The sequence below is a fragment of the Miscanthus floridulus genome, chromosome 4 (genome assembly GCF_019320115.1).
Source record: "Miscanthus floridulus cultivar M001 chromosome 4, ASM1932011v1, whole genome shotgun sequence".
Classification (NCBI taxonomy): domain Eukaryota; kingdom Viridiplantae; phylum Streptophyta; class Magnoliopsida; order Poales; family Poaceae; genus Miscanthus; species Miscanthus floridulus.
In genome coordinates this window covers 97,701,973-97,721,838 of record NC_089583.1, presented here as the reverse complement: position 1 = coordinate 97,721,838, position 19,866 = coordinate 97,701,973, and the positions used below count along the sequence as shown (strand labels likewise).

General features: G+C 47.6%; 1 protein-coding gene across 1 annotated transcript; it reads right to left on the bottom strand.

Annotated features, from left to right (window-relative positions):
• Positions 1-16,915: 16,915 nt before the first annotated feature.
• Positions 16,916-19,866, bottom strand: LOC136552253 (probable cytokinin riboside 5'-monophosphate phosphoribohydrolase LOGL9). The gene is made up of 7 exons (XM_066543780.1): positions 19,440-19,866; positions 19,201-19,298; positions 19,071-19,101; positions 18,840-18,939; positions 18,653-18,723; positions 18,299-18,442; positions 16,916-17,520 (listed from the first exon to the last, which is right to left on the bottom strand). Exons 1-7 carry the CDS (start codon positions 19,584-19,586, stop codon positions 17,416-17,418), a joined length of 696 nt encoding a protein of 231 aa, XP_066399877.1. The 5' UTR covers positions 19,587-19,866; the 3' UTR covers positions 16,916-17,415.

Genomic DNA, 19,866 nt, shown 5'->3' with positions numbered 1-19,866 from the left:
ACGATCAGCGCCATACCGGCTGGGACAGGGTACGGCGGGGATTACCGGCCACTATGTCCTAACGTTGTGTCCACGATCAGTGCCATACCGGCTGGGACAGGGTACGGCGGGGATTACCGGCCACTGTGTCCTAACGCTGTGCCCACGATTAGCCACCCACTTGAGGCCTCGGCACTGTACACCAAGGTCTCGGCTATCTTGGGGTTCGCACCTGCCGAGACCCCTCCACCGCGGTGCAGCCTCGACACCGACCAAGTCTCGGCCTCACGCACAGTCCATCCACAGTGGCTTGCACGTTCACCGCCGCACCCACTCCGAGGCAGTCCCGGGGCTCCCACAACGCATAGGATCTGATGGGACAACCACGCCGCCCAGTGCTCCAAGGACGAACCACTCCGACGACCACGCCGCCACAGGAACAGGCTACAGGGCCCGGACACGCCGCCTCTATTCACATGACACCATATAGTTAGCTCATGTACCGTCCTTATCCTCCCTTTAGGCTATAAAAGGAGAGGACTTGGGCCGTTTTAGGGGGACGGGGGAGAACACCTTGTAATACACGCACGCACACATCCTGGCCACCTGAGAGCAACGTCTCAAATAGCCTACACGACACCTTGCCGAGACCTAGGACTAGCTCCCTCTCTCCCTTAGCTTGCAACCCCCTACTATGAGCACTTCGGTGCAAGGAATATAAGACCAACCTCTCAGACTGGACGTAGGGCCTCGATTGCCTAAACCAGTATAAACCTTGTGTCTCTTTGCATCACCATCTGGAATTAGGAGCACACAGAATAAATTCACTGGTTGGTTGAGGACCCCCCCCGGTCCGAAACACCGACATAAGTCATACTCCAGTGCCTTTCATGAGTATTTAGATATCACCTAAATTTCATAGACTATGACTAGTAGTCTGACTTATATAGGTGTGTTCCTCAAAAGATATTTTGTAGGACAACATCTTTGCTTTAGCAAGCCACTTGGAACACATTAAGGTAAAAACCAACCTGCCTTACAAAAAGGAAAGATATGTATCAGAAATGAGTCTTACTAAGGATCTTTCCTCACAATTTACTACTAGCTTGTTTTACCATTCTACTTTATGGGATCTCCGATCACATAAAACAGGTTACTACTATAGTAAATTTCAAGTGGGTCTCAAACCCATCTCTCTCGATGCACTTTCTATCACATTGCGTGATAAACCCTTAGTAAACTGATCTGCCAGATTGTTAGACGTATGAACATAATCCAACATTATTACTCTGGAGTTTCTCGATTTTCTGACAGATTTTAGTCATCTCGTTACATGTCTTGTGGACTTCATGTTGTCCTTAGAACTGTTAACCTTCGTAATCATAGTCTGGTTATCACAATTCATAGAAATAGTCGGTATGGGTTTTTCAACAACCGGTAAATCCATAAGGAGATCATGAAGTCACTCGGCCTTAGAGCCAGCGGTGTCTAATGCTATGAGTTCTGCTTCCATTGTAGACTTTGTTAAGACAGTCTGCTTGCAAGACTTCCAGGAAATAACGCCACCTCTAAGCGAAAACACATATCCACTTGTGGCATAAAGCTCATCAGCATCAGAATCCAGTTGGCATCACAATAGCCTTCCAGCACTTTAGAATGTCCATTATAACGAATACCATAGCTCATGGTACCTTTTAGATAGCACATCACTCTCTCAAGAGCACGCCAGTGATCATCTCTCGGATTTGACACAAATCGGCTCAGCTTGCACACAGCAAATGAGATGTCAGGCCTTGTTGCACTAGCAAGATACATGAGCGAACCAATGATCTAGAAATATCTCAACTGATCCCTTGCTATTCTCTAATTTTTCCTCAATAGCACACTGGGGTCATAAGGTGTAGGCGCAGGTGCACAATCACTAAACCCAAAGCAACTCAGCAACTTTTCCACATAGTAGGATTGTAATAGAGTTACCCACCATCACCTTATCTCAGAAGCTTGCTATTAAGAATAACATCAGCCTCTCCCAAATCTTTCATCTCAAAATTATTAGTTAAAAAATCCTTCACCTCCTCAATCACTTTGAGGCTAGATCCAAAGATCAGTATGTCATCAACATATAAGCACAAAATGACTCATTCACCCCCACCATACCGATAGTACATACATTTGTCAGCTTCATTCACAACAAAGCCAGCAGATGTTAAAGTTCCATCGAACTTCTCAAGCCACTACTTAGGAGCTTGTTTTAGGCCATATAATGACTTTAATAACTTACACACATTGCCTTCTTGACCATATGCTACAAATCTATCCGGCTGATCCATATAGATCTCCTCCTCCAACTCTCCGCTTAGAAAAGCTGTCTTAATGTTCATTTGATGAACGATGAGACCATAAGAGGCCACCAGGGAAAGCAAAACTCGAATTGCGGTCAATCGAGCAACTGATGAATAAATATCAAAGAAATCCTCACCTTCCTTTTGAGTATAACACTTGGCCACAAGCCTTGCCTTGTACCTCTTGATAGTACCATCAGGCCTAAGCTTTTTCTTGAACACCCATTTGCACCCTATAGGCTTGCACCCATAGGGACGATCAACTATTTTCCAAGTTCCATTAGATATAATAGAATCCATCTCACTCCGTACTGCTTTCTTCCATAAGTCAGCATTAGGAGATGAATATGTCTCTTCAATGGTCGGTGTGTCATCCATAAGGTACACAATATAGTCATCATCAAAAGACTTTGCAGTCCTCTGTCTCTTACTCTTTCTTGTAACTATAGTGTCATCCTCCTCAGGATTTTGCATATAGGGTTCCTCAGTTTGTTCTATCGGAGTAAAATTTTCATGCTCATGGGGAATTATAAATTCATGACCAATCGTGCTAGGTGCATTTTTTATGGGAAACTCATTCTCAAAAAATGTAGCGTCTCTAGACTCTATGATTATATCATGAGCCATCTTAGGAACACTAGAATTTATAATTAAAAATCTATAACCCACGCTGTGAATAGCATAACCAAGAAAAACACAATCAACAATCTTTGGTCCAAGCTTTCACTTTTTGTTTATTGGCACATTCACTTTTGCTAAACAACCACAAGTTCGCAGGTAAGAGATATTTAATCTCTTCTTCTCCCATTCCTCGAAAGTTATAATTTCTTTGTTCTTTGTGAGCACTCTATTCAGGACATGACACGCTGTCAATATAGCCTCACCCCACCATTCCTTAGATAGTTCCGCAGTCTCTAACATGGCATTAACCAAATCAGTTAGAGTACGGTTCTTTCTCTCTGCAATCCCATTGGACTGTTGTGAGTATGGTGGCGTCCTCTCATGAATAATTCCATGCACCGCGCAAAACTTAGAAAAATCATTTGAGAAATATTCTCCCCCGCGATCGGACCGCAAACGCTTGATTTTCTTCTCAAGTTGATTTTCTACCTCAGCTTTATAGACTTTAAAATAATACAACGCTTCATCTTTAGTTTTCAATAAATACACGTAGCAGAATCTAGTACAATCATTTATAAATGCCATGAAGTATCATCTGCCATCTTTAGTCAATTTGCCATTCATTTCACATAAATCAGAATGAACAAGTTCTAATAGTGGCAAGTTTCTCGCCTCAGCAGCCTTGTGAGGCTTACGCGGTTGCTTCGATCACACACACACCTGGCACTTAGAATCTTTGACTAAGTTAAATTTCGGGATTAAATTCAGATTTGTAAGCCACGTGAGACAACCAAAATTAATGTGACAAAGTCGTGAATGCCATATATTTGACTCATCCAAAACATTAACATTGTTCACCACTTTATTACACACATCATCAAGCAAAGATAAGCGGAACAAGCCTCCGCAATCATAACCTTTTCCAACAAATATTTCATGTCTTGACACAACACACTTATTGGACTCAAGCATAATTTTAAAGCCATCGTGACACATCTGAGAAGCGCTAACAAGATTCTTCTTGATGGAGGGGATATGCTGCAGGTTCTTTAATAGCACCGTCTTTCCTGAAGTAAACTTCAGAATGACCGTACTAGCACCAAGAACACGCACATGCGAACCGTTTTCCATCAGCAAGGCTCTAGTCCTGCTGGCCTGATAGGAAGTAAACAAAGAAACATCAACACATACATGAATATTAGCACCGCTGTCCATCCACCACTCAGGTGAAAGACATACTAAAAGAATAAAAGGTAAAGAATTACCATACCCAGATGTTCCTCCTTCGGTCTTGCTAATTACCATATTTGCTGATTTCTTTTCTTGCTTATATTTGCGGTCTAGGCACGCACTTCCCAATGCTCATCACTCCCACAAACAAAGCAACCTCCACCTTTCTTGTTGTTTTTCTTCTTAAACTGTGCAGTTTGCTTAGGCTTTGTATTATTGTTCTCTTACATGTTCTTTTTTCTTTTATTACAGGATGCAAATAAGTTTTTCTTCTGCACCATATTGGCAACAGAAGACTCAACTCCTTTTCCACGGTTGTCTTTTGCTCTCACCCTATCCTCAATATCAAGAGATCCAATAAGCTCAGCTATGCTAAACTCTTGTCTGTTGTGTTTTAGAGAAGTAGCAAAATCCCTCCAAGAAGGTGGCAGTTTAGCGATTATACCGTCGGCCACAAACTTGTCGGGCAACAAACATGGGAAATGTTCTAGTCCCTTTGCTAGCGCCTGTATCTGATGAGCCTGTTCGACTACAGAACGGGTTTCAACCATTTTGTAGTCATATAGCTGCTCCATAAGGTACAACTCACTACCAGCATCAGAAACTCTAAACTTTGCCTCAAGAGCATCCCATAATTCTTTGTCTGATGTGCAAGATATGTAGTTTTTCTCATACTTGGGATGAAGTGCACTAATCACGGCGCCTCGAAACAGGCTATCAGTAGCCAAGAACTTTTGCTCCTCCTTAGGAGTAAACTGTTCAGGCTTCCCCTGCACGGCGTGATAGCAGTTCATCGCAGTCAACCACAATACCATCTTGGCACGCCATATCACAAAATTCTTGCCATCAAAATTATTTGGCTTCAAAGCAGCAGCAAAACCACTGACAGAAAATTGCCTAACATAAGGTTTTTGGATTGTTAGATAATTAGGCATTTTCATAGTCAATTTAATCTAGAAATATAACATCAGCAGGTTCGTGATAGCATATATGTGCATGCGTATATCTCTAATGAACGCTACATCATGCAGTGATGACATACAGATGAATACAGTAAAAGCACAAAGTATAGTAATCATAGAGATTAGATTGTACCCAGCGAAGAGTCCCATGCCGAGGGCATCGGAGGCTCCATTCGCACTAGTCGATATAGTGCATTGCTCGAAGTCATGGACCACAGTCGATGCAGGATGATGTTCGCAGTGCAGTCCTATGAACGGATCACCAGAAAGAAGACGTCTTGCTGTTCCGCAGGCAATCACCGGGAAGAAGATGTACGTGGACGAGCAGTCATGGATCGCTCCCCAAAAATCTAATCGCCGCACACCCCATGCAAGGTTCTCAGGCGAACGAGGGTTTCGGAGGCACCTGCTCTCCTGCTACTCCGTGCGCAGAGGTATGGGTCTAGGAAGCCAGAGGGCTGCTAAGATGTGGTTTCTCTTGGGAGCGGTTGTGGAAGACGGAGATCTGGACTGACAGAGGACTACGGATATATGGCTGCGACCGAAAGGGAGAAAGGCAGCGGAGAATCCTAGGAGACAGAGAGGCAGAAGCGGAAAGGACGGTAACTGACGCAATCAGTTCGCCTCCACCATCAAAGGGAGAAACTCCCGTGATTATGTGGATTAAGTGGCAAAAGACTGGCCACGCCCGCCTGCCTGCCATGGCCTCGGCCCGGCCGCCGCCGGTGGCATGTGCGCGCGTGTGGCACGCCTATGTCTTTTTCTCAGCTTCTCAATTAAGATGAAGAATTTCCAACCAAATAAGCTGAGTCAACGTTCAGTCAAAATCCCGTATGGTATTAAACCATACAACACTTAATGTTACGTATCATAGAGTTTTATTTGATTTATTAAATATTATATGGGCCAAGCCCATAATATATCCAACAAAAGGCAACATAGTGACTACCAAAGGTTCTAAGCAGCTCTACTGTAGTCACACTACATGTCCCTTTCGCTTCAAGTCTTCAACTCACTTTTGTAGCGGCACCTATGTCCCATTCTATATAAACATACTTACATACAATAACTATCCAAGTGATAATGTTAAGGACAGGGTATATAGCACACAACTCATCCACTAATTGGCTCAATTTCAGTCCTAGGATCAGGGCGAGACCTTAGCAGCCATGTTCCCACAAAGAAACGGGAAAGTGGGACGGAAAACAAAAACTTGAGGTGTTATTTTATAATGCGAGAACGTAAATGTTCTCGAATCGGGGACGTAAACGTCTATGAAACGAAGTTTTTTTAACGAGGAGTGTGGCCATGTTTCACATTTCCGGCTGTTAAGGGCTAGACACGACTGCAACACACCCCGTCACCTAGATCTAGGTTGTTTCCCTGCCAAAACATCGTGTGCGCTCTGCTGCTGAATTCCAACGCCACCGCGTCTCTCCGATGACAAGCACCCGCGTTGCCAACGATGTTGGCCAGCTCGCCTTTGGTGCAATGCCAATGGCCACCAAGGAACCAGCCATTTGAAGGCTACCATGTGACCTACGTCCGCTAGACCCTTGTTGTGTAGTGCCTCTCCTCACTCATATCATATGGAAGCAACATTAGGTTGTGGCCATGTTTTAAATTTGGAATAAAGGAATACAAAACACATAGAAATAGAAAAAACGCACAAATGGAATAGAGTAAAAAGTGAAAACTAGGATTCTAAAATCATGAATGAAAAATTTGGTGTGTTTATTTGGACCACGGTCCACACAGCACTGAGCAAACTAACCACTATCAATGCTCGAATGAGTTGGTTTGCATTCGATTCCATAACAAGTATCAGTACTCTATAGAAAAGACATTTGAACTATGCTAGCCTTTTTCTAATACGAAATTCATATTGCTAGTTGAATAAAAAAAACAGTACATCCATACTTTGTAGATAAGCAATTTCCTTGATGCTACAAATTAGTCCATCTCTTCCTCTTTTGTTTTCTTCTTCAGAATTGCTAGCGCTTGGACGTCCAGACGCAAATAAAATATCTAATACTCTGTCGACCCACCACCGTAATTAAAAAACAGAATTGCTAGCACCCAATTCTCCGCCTGCACTCTTACCACACCGCATACCCGGCCTCCTTTTCCATCATGTTCCATGCGCTCGCCTCACTCGCCCATGGTGGAGCACCCACCCTCGATGGAGCACAACTACGCACCAACCTACAACCTCATGCTTCACTGCCCAAATATGGCAGAGAAGAGAAGGGAGAGAGATATGGCTGCAACATTAAAACACAGTTGTTGCAACATCTTGAATCATCTTATAAAACAACTAGAGAAAAACTGTTGCAACATTAAAACATAGTTGTTGCAACATCTTGAATCATCTTATGAAACTAGAGAACCTGCAGCAGCACAATAGAGAATGTTTCAAAAAAAAACTAGGTCGCTTGTTGCACCATCGAAAAACATGCAACTGCAACTGCAACATAGGAAAACACTTGTTTACTCCATATCGATCTCGACCAAACAAATCTGCAACAGGCAGAGAAAAGTCATTGCAACAAGACTAACTTATTGTCGGGACATCTAGTTATAATAATTGCCAAAACATAAACAATCATATGTTGCAACATCATAAGAATAAAACATAAACAATCATATGTTGCAACATCACAAGAATGAAGTACCTACTAAAATAGATCTTGGCGAGGAGCTCCTGCCCTGGCTGCACGCCCATTGCCCTCTGCTCATGAGCGCATCGCTGCTTTGCCTCTTGCTCCTTGCCCACATATGTGTCAGAGCCTCATGCTCCTCCAATGTAGCAGTAGAGATCCATCCAAGAGGGGGAGAGAGGGAGGGGATAGTCTCGAATTCAGGGGGGCACGAGGATCGGCATGTGTGTTGGAGCTCGCCGACATTGGCGTTGCCCCTGCCCCTGTGTCACAACGCTCACCTCTAGGCTTGACCACAAGGAATCACTTCGGATTGAGATGGCAAGCATGGCCGAGCTCGTTGTGCCGCGCGCTTGACTTGGTGTGGGAGGAGCACGAGGAAGATATGAAGCGAGAGTGGTGTTCTAGGTGCAGATAGTAAAGACCGGGAGTAGAAGATAAGATGAGAAATGTGAGGCTAAGCCTTCAACGAGTGGAAAAGAATGAACGGTTCGGTGGGTAGGAAGAGGTTTGTGAGGTAGACATAGGTGTCAGATCTTTTATTCAGGTCCAGACGTCCAAATAGGAGCAATTTCGTTGCTAAATATATAATTGGAGTGTAACTGACATCATATCTATGAACTTACCAAGTTGTTGCACCAAATTAAGCATTTACAAGTTGTTGCATCAATACACACTCATTTGTAAAAACTATGAGCACGTCCGATTACTCTTCTGTGTATATACTTGTATTTTAAGCTTAAATGATTATTAAACGCTAACTCGTGAGCTATACTGTGAAAGAGCATTAGGTCTACGACCATGTTGACTGGACCGGACCGGCGTGTCCCCCCTGCCTCTGCAACCGCGCGCGACGTGTCGCGCCGGTGTTGCGGCCATGTGACCGAAGAAGAGTCATCCGGGGGCTGGCTGCCTGGCTCTGCCTGCGGTGCGCGCGTCGATCTCGGCCTCGGAGCTGTTGCGTCATGCCGACATGCGTGCGGTGCAACATGCTCGCGGAGTCGCGGACTGACGACGCCTGACGGAGCCATATGCAACTGCGCGAGTCGGCTGGCTGTTCGCTTCCGCAACGTTATTAGAAGACCTGGTGATGCCATGCACGCAAACTACAGACATCAGACGTAATAGTTTTGCTTGGGTAAAAAAAAATGTTGATCAAATCTTCAAGATCAACAAAATAAACCAGCTGCTTGAAGAGTTCGCAAAACTTCTAAAAGCACACGCAAGTTTACAGAACATATATGGCCCCGTTCGGCTTATCCCATATTCGGCTTGTTTTTTTTCAGCCGGAACAGTGTTTTTATCTCACAACAATTTAATCAGAACGGTGTTTTTCAGCCAGTTTCAGCCAAGATTAAGCAAACCGAACGGGGCCATAGATGCCCCACATGTTTGGTAGCTTTGATGCACCACTTGTTGCTGCATCGACAGAATATTATTCTAAGACCGTCTTTTTATTGCTTCGACAGGATATTGTTCTAAGACCGTCTTTTTATTGCTTTATACGTAGGGGGGGGTGTTACGAGGATAGGCAAAATGTGAGAAAATTGTATATTTGGAACTTTAATCGTCGTGCTATGCAGTTTTAGAACTCTAAAAAAAACTTGACCTGCGAGGGATAAGACGGCCCTGGGCAATGCCTGGTAGAGAAGATCTCTCACGCAGATCAAGAAAATCCCTAAACCTCCGCCCCTGCACCCTTACACAGGACCGTTCACCACGTGAGATGGTTCGGAACCACTTTGCTTTGAGTGAGTCGGACGAGGGGATTTTTTTTACCCAGGCCACGTAAATCCGCTCCCTCTGGGAGTCGAACCCGGGTCAATGGGGTGCCATGCGGCCGCTCTAGCCATTTCAGCCAAGAGCCCGTTGGCAGTTTTGTAAAAATAACCCTCTAAACATTGTACTCTTGATTTTCATGACATTATGTGTATTTTTTTCCTTGCATATATATACATGTATTTGTCACCGTACCTCCCTGGGAAGGGAAGCCTGAGCCGCCCGACGTTTCGTAGCCGCCCGAGAGGCGAGAAGCCCTAACCCTTCGTCTGTTCGTATCGCCGCCGCCCGACGCCGCGACGTTTCTCTCCATCGCGATCCCGACGCCGCGACAGCAGCCATGGAGGTCCAGCCTCCCGTCGCCAAGGGACAGCCTGCTGATGCCACGACCATGGAGGGTCAGGCTCCCGACGCCACGGCCATGGAGTACCAGCCCAGGCAGCGGTCTCAGCCATTTCTGACTCCCAGCCTTGCCCGGTGGTTTCTGTTCATGGAGGGCGGCGGCGGCCAGGAAGCCTGCCCAGCCAGCGGTCTGGGCCATCAAGTAGGTGCGTACGTACGACAGGAACAGGAGGAGCGATCTCGGCAAATACATATATAAATGTAAAAAAAGAAAGAAAATACACATAATATCATGAAAATCAAGAGTCCAATGTTTAGAGGGTTATTTTTACGAAGTCGACGATCAAAGTCCTAAAACCGCGAAGCGCGACAATTAGAGTCCTAATAAATATATAATTTTCTCGCTATATATATATATATATATATATATATATATATATATATATATATATATAATATAAATATCCATATAATCATAATCACAATGTTTGTTGTGACAACACATAGAATTGACTCTTTTAGAAAAGAGGATAAAAGAAACTTACTTTTTTTTTTGTTCATATGAGCCTCACTTTTGGTGCTGGTTGTCTTGGTGCTGCTTTAGCAGTCCTCTGTTCTTCAGGGTTGGGGGCTTCAGCAGTCCTCTGTTCTTCAGCAACAACAGGAGAATTATTTTGCTCCTGTCCATGTCCATCGCCATCTCTATCTAACTTCTGAAAAAAAGAATCAATTGTCCTTTTAGGCGGCATTATTTCCTACCTGAATTAGCATAATACAAACTGAATCAAAAATTTGCGCGGATGATCATTGCAAATTAGCAATTAAAAAATAGAAATCGCATCATATAAATTGTACTTACTTTGCGGCTGCTTGCACCTGCAGTGCAGACTTGCTCGCTCGGCGCTCGGCTGCTGCCTGCTAGTGCTCGGCGCTCGCCTGCTCCTCTGCTCTCCGATGGGCGGCGATCAGGCTAGCCTGAAGATCAATCTGCTGGAGTCTGCAGCTCTGGCGATCTGGCGATGGCTGCAGTCTGCAGCTCTACTCCCGTTGAAGGGCAACAGGAAGGGACACGAACTGCTGAGCGATGAATATGAATCGCTGATTGCGCGGCCGCGCGGGGAACTCGACGGGACGAGGGCGGGTCTAAAATTTTTTTGCCGCATGCCCCCCGCCCCCGCTCCGCCTTGGATTTCTGCTGCGCTACTTCGACAATACTTTTTTAGAGAACGGACAATATTTTTTTTCTCATAGCATAAGCCAAATCTTATTGGATCACAAGCTTCTGAGATAGCATTGTTGAAGAGATGATTGGGCCAGTAATAAACATGGACATTGTAATTGAGCTCCTTGTATACTCTTTTTATTGAGCTGGGCTGACTAAAAGCTATATTGACTGCACTAATTTTGTTTAGTTAACCACACGCCGGTGGAACCTGAACTTTTGAATAAGGAAGGCCGCATAATACAATGACACCTCATATAAACATGATAAATATGTACAACAAATGTATGTCTCAATAGCTTTTCATTGTTTTTGCACATATATTTAGTTCTCATAACACAAAAACACAATATTCATCATCAAATTAGAGTGAAATAATAATTTTGTAGCTATGCAATTATTTTTTCTATAGGTGGTATTTAAAGAAACACTGTGCTTGGGAGAGGGGGGGGGGGGAGACCCCTGGTTCCGCCGGTGTAACCACATTAGAATTTCACAATATGGTTCTTGTTTGTAAATGATGTGTTCACATCAAGGTAATAAATAACGTATTGCAGGTTGGTAGCGGATTGACGTCGAGGTAGCGAATTGCGGATAGCGGGCGATATTTTGGACGATAAGTTCCAACAGCGGCACCCGATAATCTCACATAATTTTAAGTACATACATCATGAATAATGTGTATAAATAGACATGTAATTACACTCAAAGAACGCCTAAATCTGGACCTTGGAGGCTATAGCTGATGCGTGAGTGTTTGACTTGGGGGTGTGAGTCATAGTGGGGTGGGCTGATTAGGGTTATTTGCTTCCATGCTATTACGGCCTGCTACGTGCAATTGCGGACGCAACATCACCCCGCTACTCAGAATTGCGGCCTCAAAGTTTCAGGATGCAAAGTTTAGAGCGCTACCTCATAGCGGTAGCGGCAACGGACCGCTACTGTTATTGCGACCGCTACCGCCGCTATTTACTACCTTGGTTCACGTGAGAAAGACAATTTTATGGCCCCGTTCGCTGGTCTGAAACTTGGCTGAAACTGGCTAGTTTTGTGAGAGAGAAACACTGTTTGGCTGGTTTGATAAATAGTAAATTGTGAGGGGGAGCAGCCGGCTGGCTAGTCTTTCCAGACCAGCGAACAGCCCCTATATATGTATATATCCATATATCCAGTATGGAGCTCTGCGCTACATAGGACATTCAATTAAGCTATACTGTACTGGCCTTAGAATTGAGAAAAAGTGTCACATTAATTCTGGTTACTGTTAATCAACTTTTGATTGTTTGATTTGTGTTACCTAGTTAAACTGTAGCGTTACTAGGGGCATTATACTCGCTGCACGACCGGCGTGGAGAACCCTTTTGATTTGGGATTTGGCCGTGGGCTCTGAAACTAGCCTGGCCGAACACAGATAGGCCGCACGAAAGGTCGCTAGTCGCTACAAAGAAGAAGCCCACTTGCATGCACTCTCTTGCATTGTTTACAAGGCCCTCATGAGATATGCTGCAAAGAAGAAGCCCACTTGCATGCACTATTATGAGTTTTCCGGAAACTTCTTCGGCTTTTGAAACGTCCAAAAACTGCGGCTCAAAAACTCCCGAAAATCCCAAACAAAAGGGCCCTTGATTTCATTCCACTTAAGCGCTCGTCTCTTCAGAAGAACAACACAACACACGTCAGGTCTTGATCTTCAGAGCTTCCTCGATTATTAGGTTGACATCGTGCCTACATTCCTTCACAAGTAGAAAATATGTATATCTTCTTCTTCTTCTGGTATTTATATTCAACAAAATTTTGTACGGGCCATGCATTGCATTACAGGATTCGAACGGAGGACGTTCAATTCTGTCTTTCAGGTTCGTCATGCATGCGCTTATTAGCTCGTACAATCTGTCCAAAGTGCATGCCACCTCTTCAGATATGTTACTCACTGACCGCTGCTGCTGCTTAAGGGCTGGTTCGTTTGGCAGGGAAGCATTGCCTGGAATGAATTCTACCTGGATTGCTTTGCAAATTTATATAAGCATTGATTAATTGGAATAATTCCTGGTGCAATCCAGGAGAACCGAACAGGGCCTAAGGCTGCGTTCGGTTGACATGGATTCGTGCCCTGGAATCATTCCAGCCAGGATTGCTTGTGTAATTTATATAGAAAGTGCTCACTAGGATTGATTCCTACCCAGAACCAGTCCTAAACGAACAAGCCCTAATGGAAGTCCAAGTCCTAGCTTGGATGGATGAAAAGGAGTAAAGGACCGGTCGGGGACATCAGGAATCACCCCCAGCGGATCGGAGCACGGCCGATCGATCGACGCAGCCGGACAGGACAATAGCGTGGTACCAGCTAGCAGAGCGATCGAACGCGCAGCTCCCCCATGGAGGCGTGACACGTTATAGCCACGCCCACGCACATGCCTCCTACGAACAGAGGACCAATAATTCTCTTCTCCGGGGAGATAGATAATAGACGCGTCGGGGCATGCAGCATCCCAGCTGGTCCATGTTCGTGGACCAGAGACGGTGCCCCGGCCGCGAGGGCGATCCCGATCGGGCCGTGCCTCGATCGCCCGTTTCAGGCAACCCCCCTCGCGTCCGCCCCAGGCAGGCCCAGCCGGCAGAGATCGGCAAAGGGAACAGATCAACAGACACGATAAGGTATGGGCCGTCGCCCGTCCCACCCAGCGTGCACTAGCTAGCGGCCTAGCGCTACCACACGCGCGCGCTGAGAGGCTGAGATCAGTGGCGGTGGCGGATCCGGAGTTTTTAGCGTTGGTATTATTCAAAATGTAAAAGGATGCCATTTTTTTACAGCCTCAACTCCTAAAATGTAAAAGCATTTTTGTATAGTTTTTTCGCCTTTTTATCGTCTAATAAACCCATCCCGCATCCTTTCATCCGGATATATGATGCAAGCTTCGTTTGGCAACCAAACCCACACTTTACTGTTCTCTCTGACTGGTGCAATCCGGCTTCTTATCCAATGATATTAAAAATATATATAATCCAGGGCGCATATCTGTACACACCTGTCCCTAGTTGTTGGCACCGCCTTTGCCGGACTATCCGGTAGCAGTCACTAGTCAGTGGGCGTGCTGAGGAGCACACACACGACCGCTGGTGAGCTCAGCTCAGTGCTGAGATGGAGCTGGGGGGCCCTGCAGTGCAGCCGTCCACTCTCACGTCCGTCGTCGTGCGACGTACAGCCAGGTGCCAGGAGCAGCATGGCGGGTAAGCATAAGGTGCAGCTCAAGTTGTGTCTGTAGTGGTATCCAGGACCGGGGGGCTTCAGCAAGCTTCATGGACTCGGCTGGGCGGTGGTGTGGTGTCCGGGACGGGAGGCCAAAGCAGAAAAGGGAGATGGCGTGCGACGTGCTCATCGAGCGGCAACCAATGAGGCAACGGAGCACCCAATGACGACCCAACTACCGCCTGCGCCCTGCGCCAGTGCGCCATGCATGCATACTTGCGCGGTGCCTCTCGCTGCCGCCGCGCGGGCCGCGGCTACAGCCTACAGGGGATGGCGGGCGGGCTTGTCATCTGTTCGGTAAACGAAAATACTGTTCCAGCTGATTATTATAAGAAAAAAATACGATTCTATCTAAGAACACTGTTCGCATGAACAGTGCCACTATGAGAGCGCCGGCCAGCCCAGCCGCAGCTGGCCAGCCAGCCGACCGCGGCCCAACGATGGACGGTGTGGCCAGTACGTGGCCGCCGGCTCCCGGTAGGCGCGCGGTCCCGGGACGCGGTACGCGCCGTGCCAGGTCTGTCTGGGTCTGTTGATAAAAAAAAGGGTCTGTCTGGGTCTGGTACAGGCAGCACTCCGCAGTCCGCACTACCGCTGCTGAGCTGTCGCAGTGCAGCCGTCCACTCGGCCCGGTCACTCCACTCTCACGTGTCACCTCACGTACACTACTCCTAGGTACGTACGTCAAAAGCGGCATGCGGCCGGTGCACCGTGGACACCCGTCACCCGCCCGTCCGTCATGACTCATGAGAGCGTACGTAGCGTACAGACTATACAGAGGCATGCCGGATAAGCCGACGTGTGCTACAGCAGGAGCAAGGTACACGTGGCGTGTTCGTCCGGGCCCGTCTACTTTGCGACCCGCACGTACCTGTACGCGTAGGAGTACGTGCGTATGCCGCTCTGAAACGTACGAGCCGGACAATTGGGCGTGCTTCCCTAGGCGTACGTGGAGGGGCTGGGGTCCCTGTACATGTAACCAACCTGTGTTAACACGTGTTGCATTGACATATTCCCTTGGTACATATGTGCGGATATTCAGCTAGATGACTGTACAGGTATTCTGTACGCTTTAGTGCTTTTTTACTTTGAACATGTGGGTAGTATACCTTTTTCTTCTAAAGGAATGGGGAAATTATATTGAAACGCGGGCAAGGCACATCTTCAAATTATACATAAAAAAACGTTGAAAAAATATTATTCTATCAGTCATTCTATCATCGTTTTTTATAGTGGCTTTGGCTTTGATGCATGGATACAGTCAGCGTTGATTCTATCATCTTTTTCCATAGTGGCTTCGATCGATACAGTCGGTGTTGTAGATGAACAAAGTATCGTTGAACATTGAAACCATAGCACACTCTTTATAACGAATCCACCAACCAACTCCAATACATTAATAGTTGAGTCATCGGGCACACCACAGGTTGCATATTGAGTACCTCTAACTCTTGATCCATCAAGTTTACTTCTGATTTTCTTCTTGCGGTCATTGATGATAAGACCGATGACCAGGAGTTAGTATCCCTATGAAAAGTGTCCATAAGTACCCTTGCTATTACAGAAACTAATCATAAATTACCTCCTACCGGTGAAATTGATCTCGGCAACAGCGATCTTGTGGCTATTGTTGAAGTCATTGTAGGTAACAAGTTTTCAATTAAACATTAGCGATGATTTCATCATTAGATTTATTTAGACTAAACCTAAAGAACAACTATAGATGAGGGATGAGTCCCCACCTCGTTGCCATGGAGGAGGAAGATGGAGGGGCTCCCTAATGATGGCTACACGAGGTGCCCTAGATGCCTAGATGGCACAACACTAGTGGCTTAGAGCCTACAATTGGTATACTAAAAGTACATACTGAAGTTCTCGTGTTAATCGGGAAAAGGAAAACGACATATAGCTTTGGATTTTATGATGATTTAACAATCTAGCTAGATTAATTGTAAAAAAAGAATATACACCATTGATTTTAATGACTATCTAACACTATAGATTTAACCAAGAGTAGTCCAGTCCCAAAAAATTCATAATTTGAAGTTATTGGTTCCATCAGGAAACTAACTACAATTGTACCATTGATCAGAATATAAGCAACTAGGAAATAAGCTACATCACCCACGAAAGGAAAGGAGAACAAACTGGCTGGCCGATCTAGACACCACGAAGAACAGCATGAAAGGGGTGAACTTGTTGTAGAGGTGATAAAACTCAATTTGGGTTGAGATCATAAAAACAGACGGGCTTTGCTGTGGCATGCTTGAGATCAGTAGCTTGCTGGAAATAGTCAAATATTTTTTTCCAAGTAATAAGAAAAGAAAAAATGTATAATAAAAAAGAAGAAGTAGCTACCCGTGTGGCTATTTGCGTGGGCATCTTGCTAGCCAAAATTACGGCTAAACGCATCACGCGTGACGAGCAAACGGAGGAAGATAAACGCAGATACGCTATTAGGTGGGAGAGGTGCTGGATCAAATAATCTTGCAGCATAGGGGTGAGTGTACGTGCGTGTTGAGCGTCTAGTCTGTATTTGTGTAATTCGGTTCGGAAAAAAAAAATTCTTGCAGCTACTAGCTGGTGGTCAATTACATTACCAGATTACCAATGACTTCTCTACTACACCGAAATACATGATCAGGGACTAATAAGGGGCCGGGACAACTAACTAGTACTACTATAGTTGCTACTGGGTAGTAAACAACACATGATCTGCAGGGTACCTAGCTTAGGAAAACTAGTACGAATACATGGCTAGGAGAAGAATACATGTAGCTAGCAGGACAGACAACCAACAGCCGCTGCAGGCTAGGAGCAGAACGTGCGTTTTGCTCGGCGGCGCCCCGCTTTTCCGGTCAAACTTGCTTGTTGCATGCCTAGGCTAGCTAGCTAAGGAGAGAAATACATCATATGTTGCTGCTGACGCGCTGGATGATCGCATGGATGGGTGCATATAGTTGGTGGTGGCCGGCAGGCGATGGGTGGAGCGAGAGCCACTGAGCCAGGGATCGATCGGCCGGGCGGCCGATTAGTGGGCGATCTCGGCCAGGAGCGAGGCGTTGTAGCCGGCCTGCTCGATCTCCCACCGCAGCTTGGGCGTCGCCGGGTCCTCGTCCTGCACGGCCTCGTACTCCTGCATGCATGTACATTTTGGTTTCCACGGACGGTCAGAAACGCATCATGCATGGACGGGCATGTTATCACACGTAGTAACTGCTGGCTACACCTGGCACGCTTGGTTTCAGTAGAGGAGGCGTCACATGTACACACACCAAAGTTATTACGAGTAGTACTACTATCTTTGTATATAATAAAATAATATAATAGTATAAGCTACTATAGATATATACCGGCCGGTCCTTGCTTAAGACTGTTTCAATTCAGCAGCTGTACCACCACTCCTACCAGAGAGAATCTGGACGCTTTTGGGAGCGTGCGTGCAGGGAAGCCGAGCGCAGGCAGGCAGGGCCGGCGCAAAGGCAGGCGAGCGTGAGCGTGAGCGTGACACTGCCGCCTGCCCCCCTCCGCCTGTGGGCTGTGGCTAGCTGTGTTTGGATGACGACCAGACAAAAAAAGAGGTCGTGCGTGCGTGTACGTGTACGTGCCAGGGCGCCAGGCCACAGGCGTGACCAAGTCATCATCCATCAAGGACGACCACCAGCGAGTCCCGGGCGCGGCACCGCGGCAGACGGGCAGGCGAGGAGGCGCACTGCCACCACGCACGCACGCACCCACCGGCTTCAACCAACCAGGAGGCCGCCAGGACGACCGCGCGGCTTTGGATGCTGAGACGCGCGGCCCCAACCCATGCGCGTGCGTAGGCCGGGACCCGGGAGAGAGCGTGCAAGCTGCCGGACGCACGGGTGATGGGTCACTAGTCACTGTAGCGAGCCGAGTGTTTACCAACGTACCTCCAGCTTCTGGACGAGTTCCCTGGCGTCGGGGGCGCTGACGAAGATGTGGCGCTGGGAGGGCTTGATGAACCCGTCGTCCACCGCCTTGTCGATGAACGCCAGCAGGAAGTCGTAGTACCCGTCCACGTTCAGCAGGCCCACCTGCGCCACATACAGACACAGTTGTGTTGTGGGAGTAGTAGTTGTCAGTGCACGTGTCCGATCCGATGCTACACTAGTGCAGGCTCAGCTCATGCCCTTAGCGTGCAGAGGCATGCAGTGTACAGTTGCATTGCCTCCGTGTCCATCCACGACAGGGTGTGGCCGTGTGGGTGTGTGGGTGCCAGGTATCGTATCGTCGTCTGCGCTCACCGGCTTGCTGTGGATGCCGAGCTGCGCCCACGCGATCACCTCCAGGAGCTCGTCCAGCGTCCCGTACCCGCCTGCAACAAGCCAACAAACCATGGCTCGGCCGGCTCAATGATATGATGCTGGTCGCTAGATTGGTGTGCAGTCGAGGGACGGAAGGTGATCGAACAGGCAGGCAGGGCAGGTGTACCCGGGAGCGCGATGAAGGCGTCGGAGTTGCGCGCCATCTCCGCCTTGCGCTGGTGCATCCCGGCCACGGCCCGCACCTCGCCCACCGTCTCCCCGGTGATCTGCAGGCACGCAGGCGGCCACAGTTAGACAGAGATGAGCTGCGGCCTGCGGGGCGGGCCAAGAACCTGCTGCGTCTGCCTCTGCTGGCGCGCGCGCGCGTGCCGTGCGTGTGTCTCTGTTTTCATCTCACCTCCTTGCCCATGAGAGTGGTGGGTATGACGCTGCAGCAGCAATAAACAAAAGCAGTCAGTCAGATGGATGATCGCGAGACACAGAAATTTGGTGAGGCGGTGAACGGCCGGACAAGAGAGGCGACTGACCCAATGACATGGCCGCCGCCCTTGTGCACGGCCTCGGAGACCTCCCCCATGAGCCCCAGGCTTCCCCCTCCGTACACCAAATCCACCTTCCTCGCCACCTGTGCAAGTGCAACGTTGAGGCAGTCAGGCACCGACGCCCAGGTCGGGTCGGGTCGACGAACCAAACAGAACACCACCATGCCATGCAGATGCAGGGGCCAGGGGTACGGCGTGCGTGCGGGTGCTCTGTGCTCACTCACCAGCTCCTTGCCGAGCTCGACGGCGGCGTCCCGGTAGCTGCTCCGCTTGCCGGAGCTGCTCCCGCAGAACACGCACACCCGCCTGAACCTGCTGCCGGACCCTTCTTTGCCCGCGCCGCCGTTCTCGGCCGCCGACCCTGCTTCCATCGTCGGCCTTGATGCCTTGCTAGCACGTAGCACCTAGTATAGCAGAAAGAAAGAAGAAGCTTCTGCGTCTGCGTGTGGGCGGTGGTGCTGTGGCCGATCGATTGGCCGGCGCGAGGATATAAAAGGCACGAGCGCTTTTGGGCCGGGGCCGCGCGGAAACAGGAGTTGTGATGGATCCACCGAGGTTTCAGAGGCGAGGCCGGGCCTGATTCGCGCTGCGGCTGCGGGTATCGGTACCACCACTACTACTGCACGGTAGCTAGGGTTAAGCCGCCAATGA

Excerpts from the sequence above, each read along its gene's own strand:
- LOC136552253 (XM_066543780.1), bottom strand. The coding sequence starts at position 19,586 with ATGGAAGCAGGGTCGGCGGCCGAGAACGGCGGCGCGGGCAAAGAAGGG. Across the intron at positions 19,102-19,200 it reads GGCGGCGGCCATGTCATTGG|CGTCATACCCACCACTCTCA; the intron begins GTCAGTCGCCTC and ends TTGCTGCTGCAG. Across the intron at positions 18,443-18,652 it reads TCGGCATCCACAGCAAGCCG|GTGGGCCTGCTGAACGTGGA; the intron begins GTGAGCGCAGAC and ends TATGTGGCGCAG.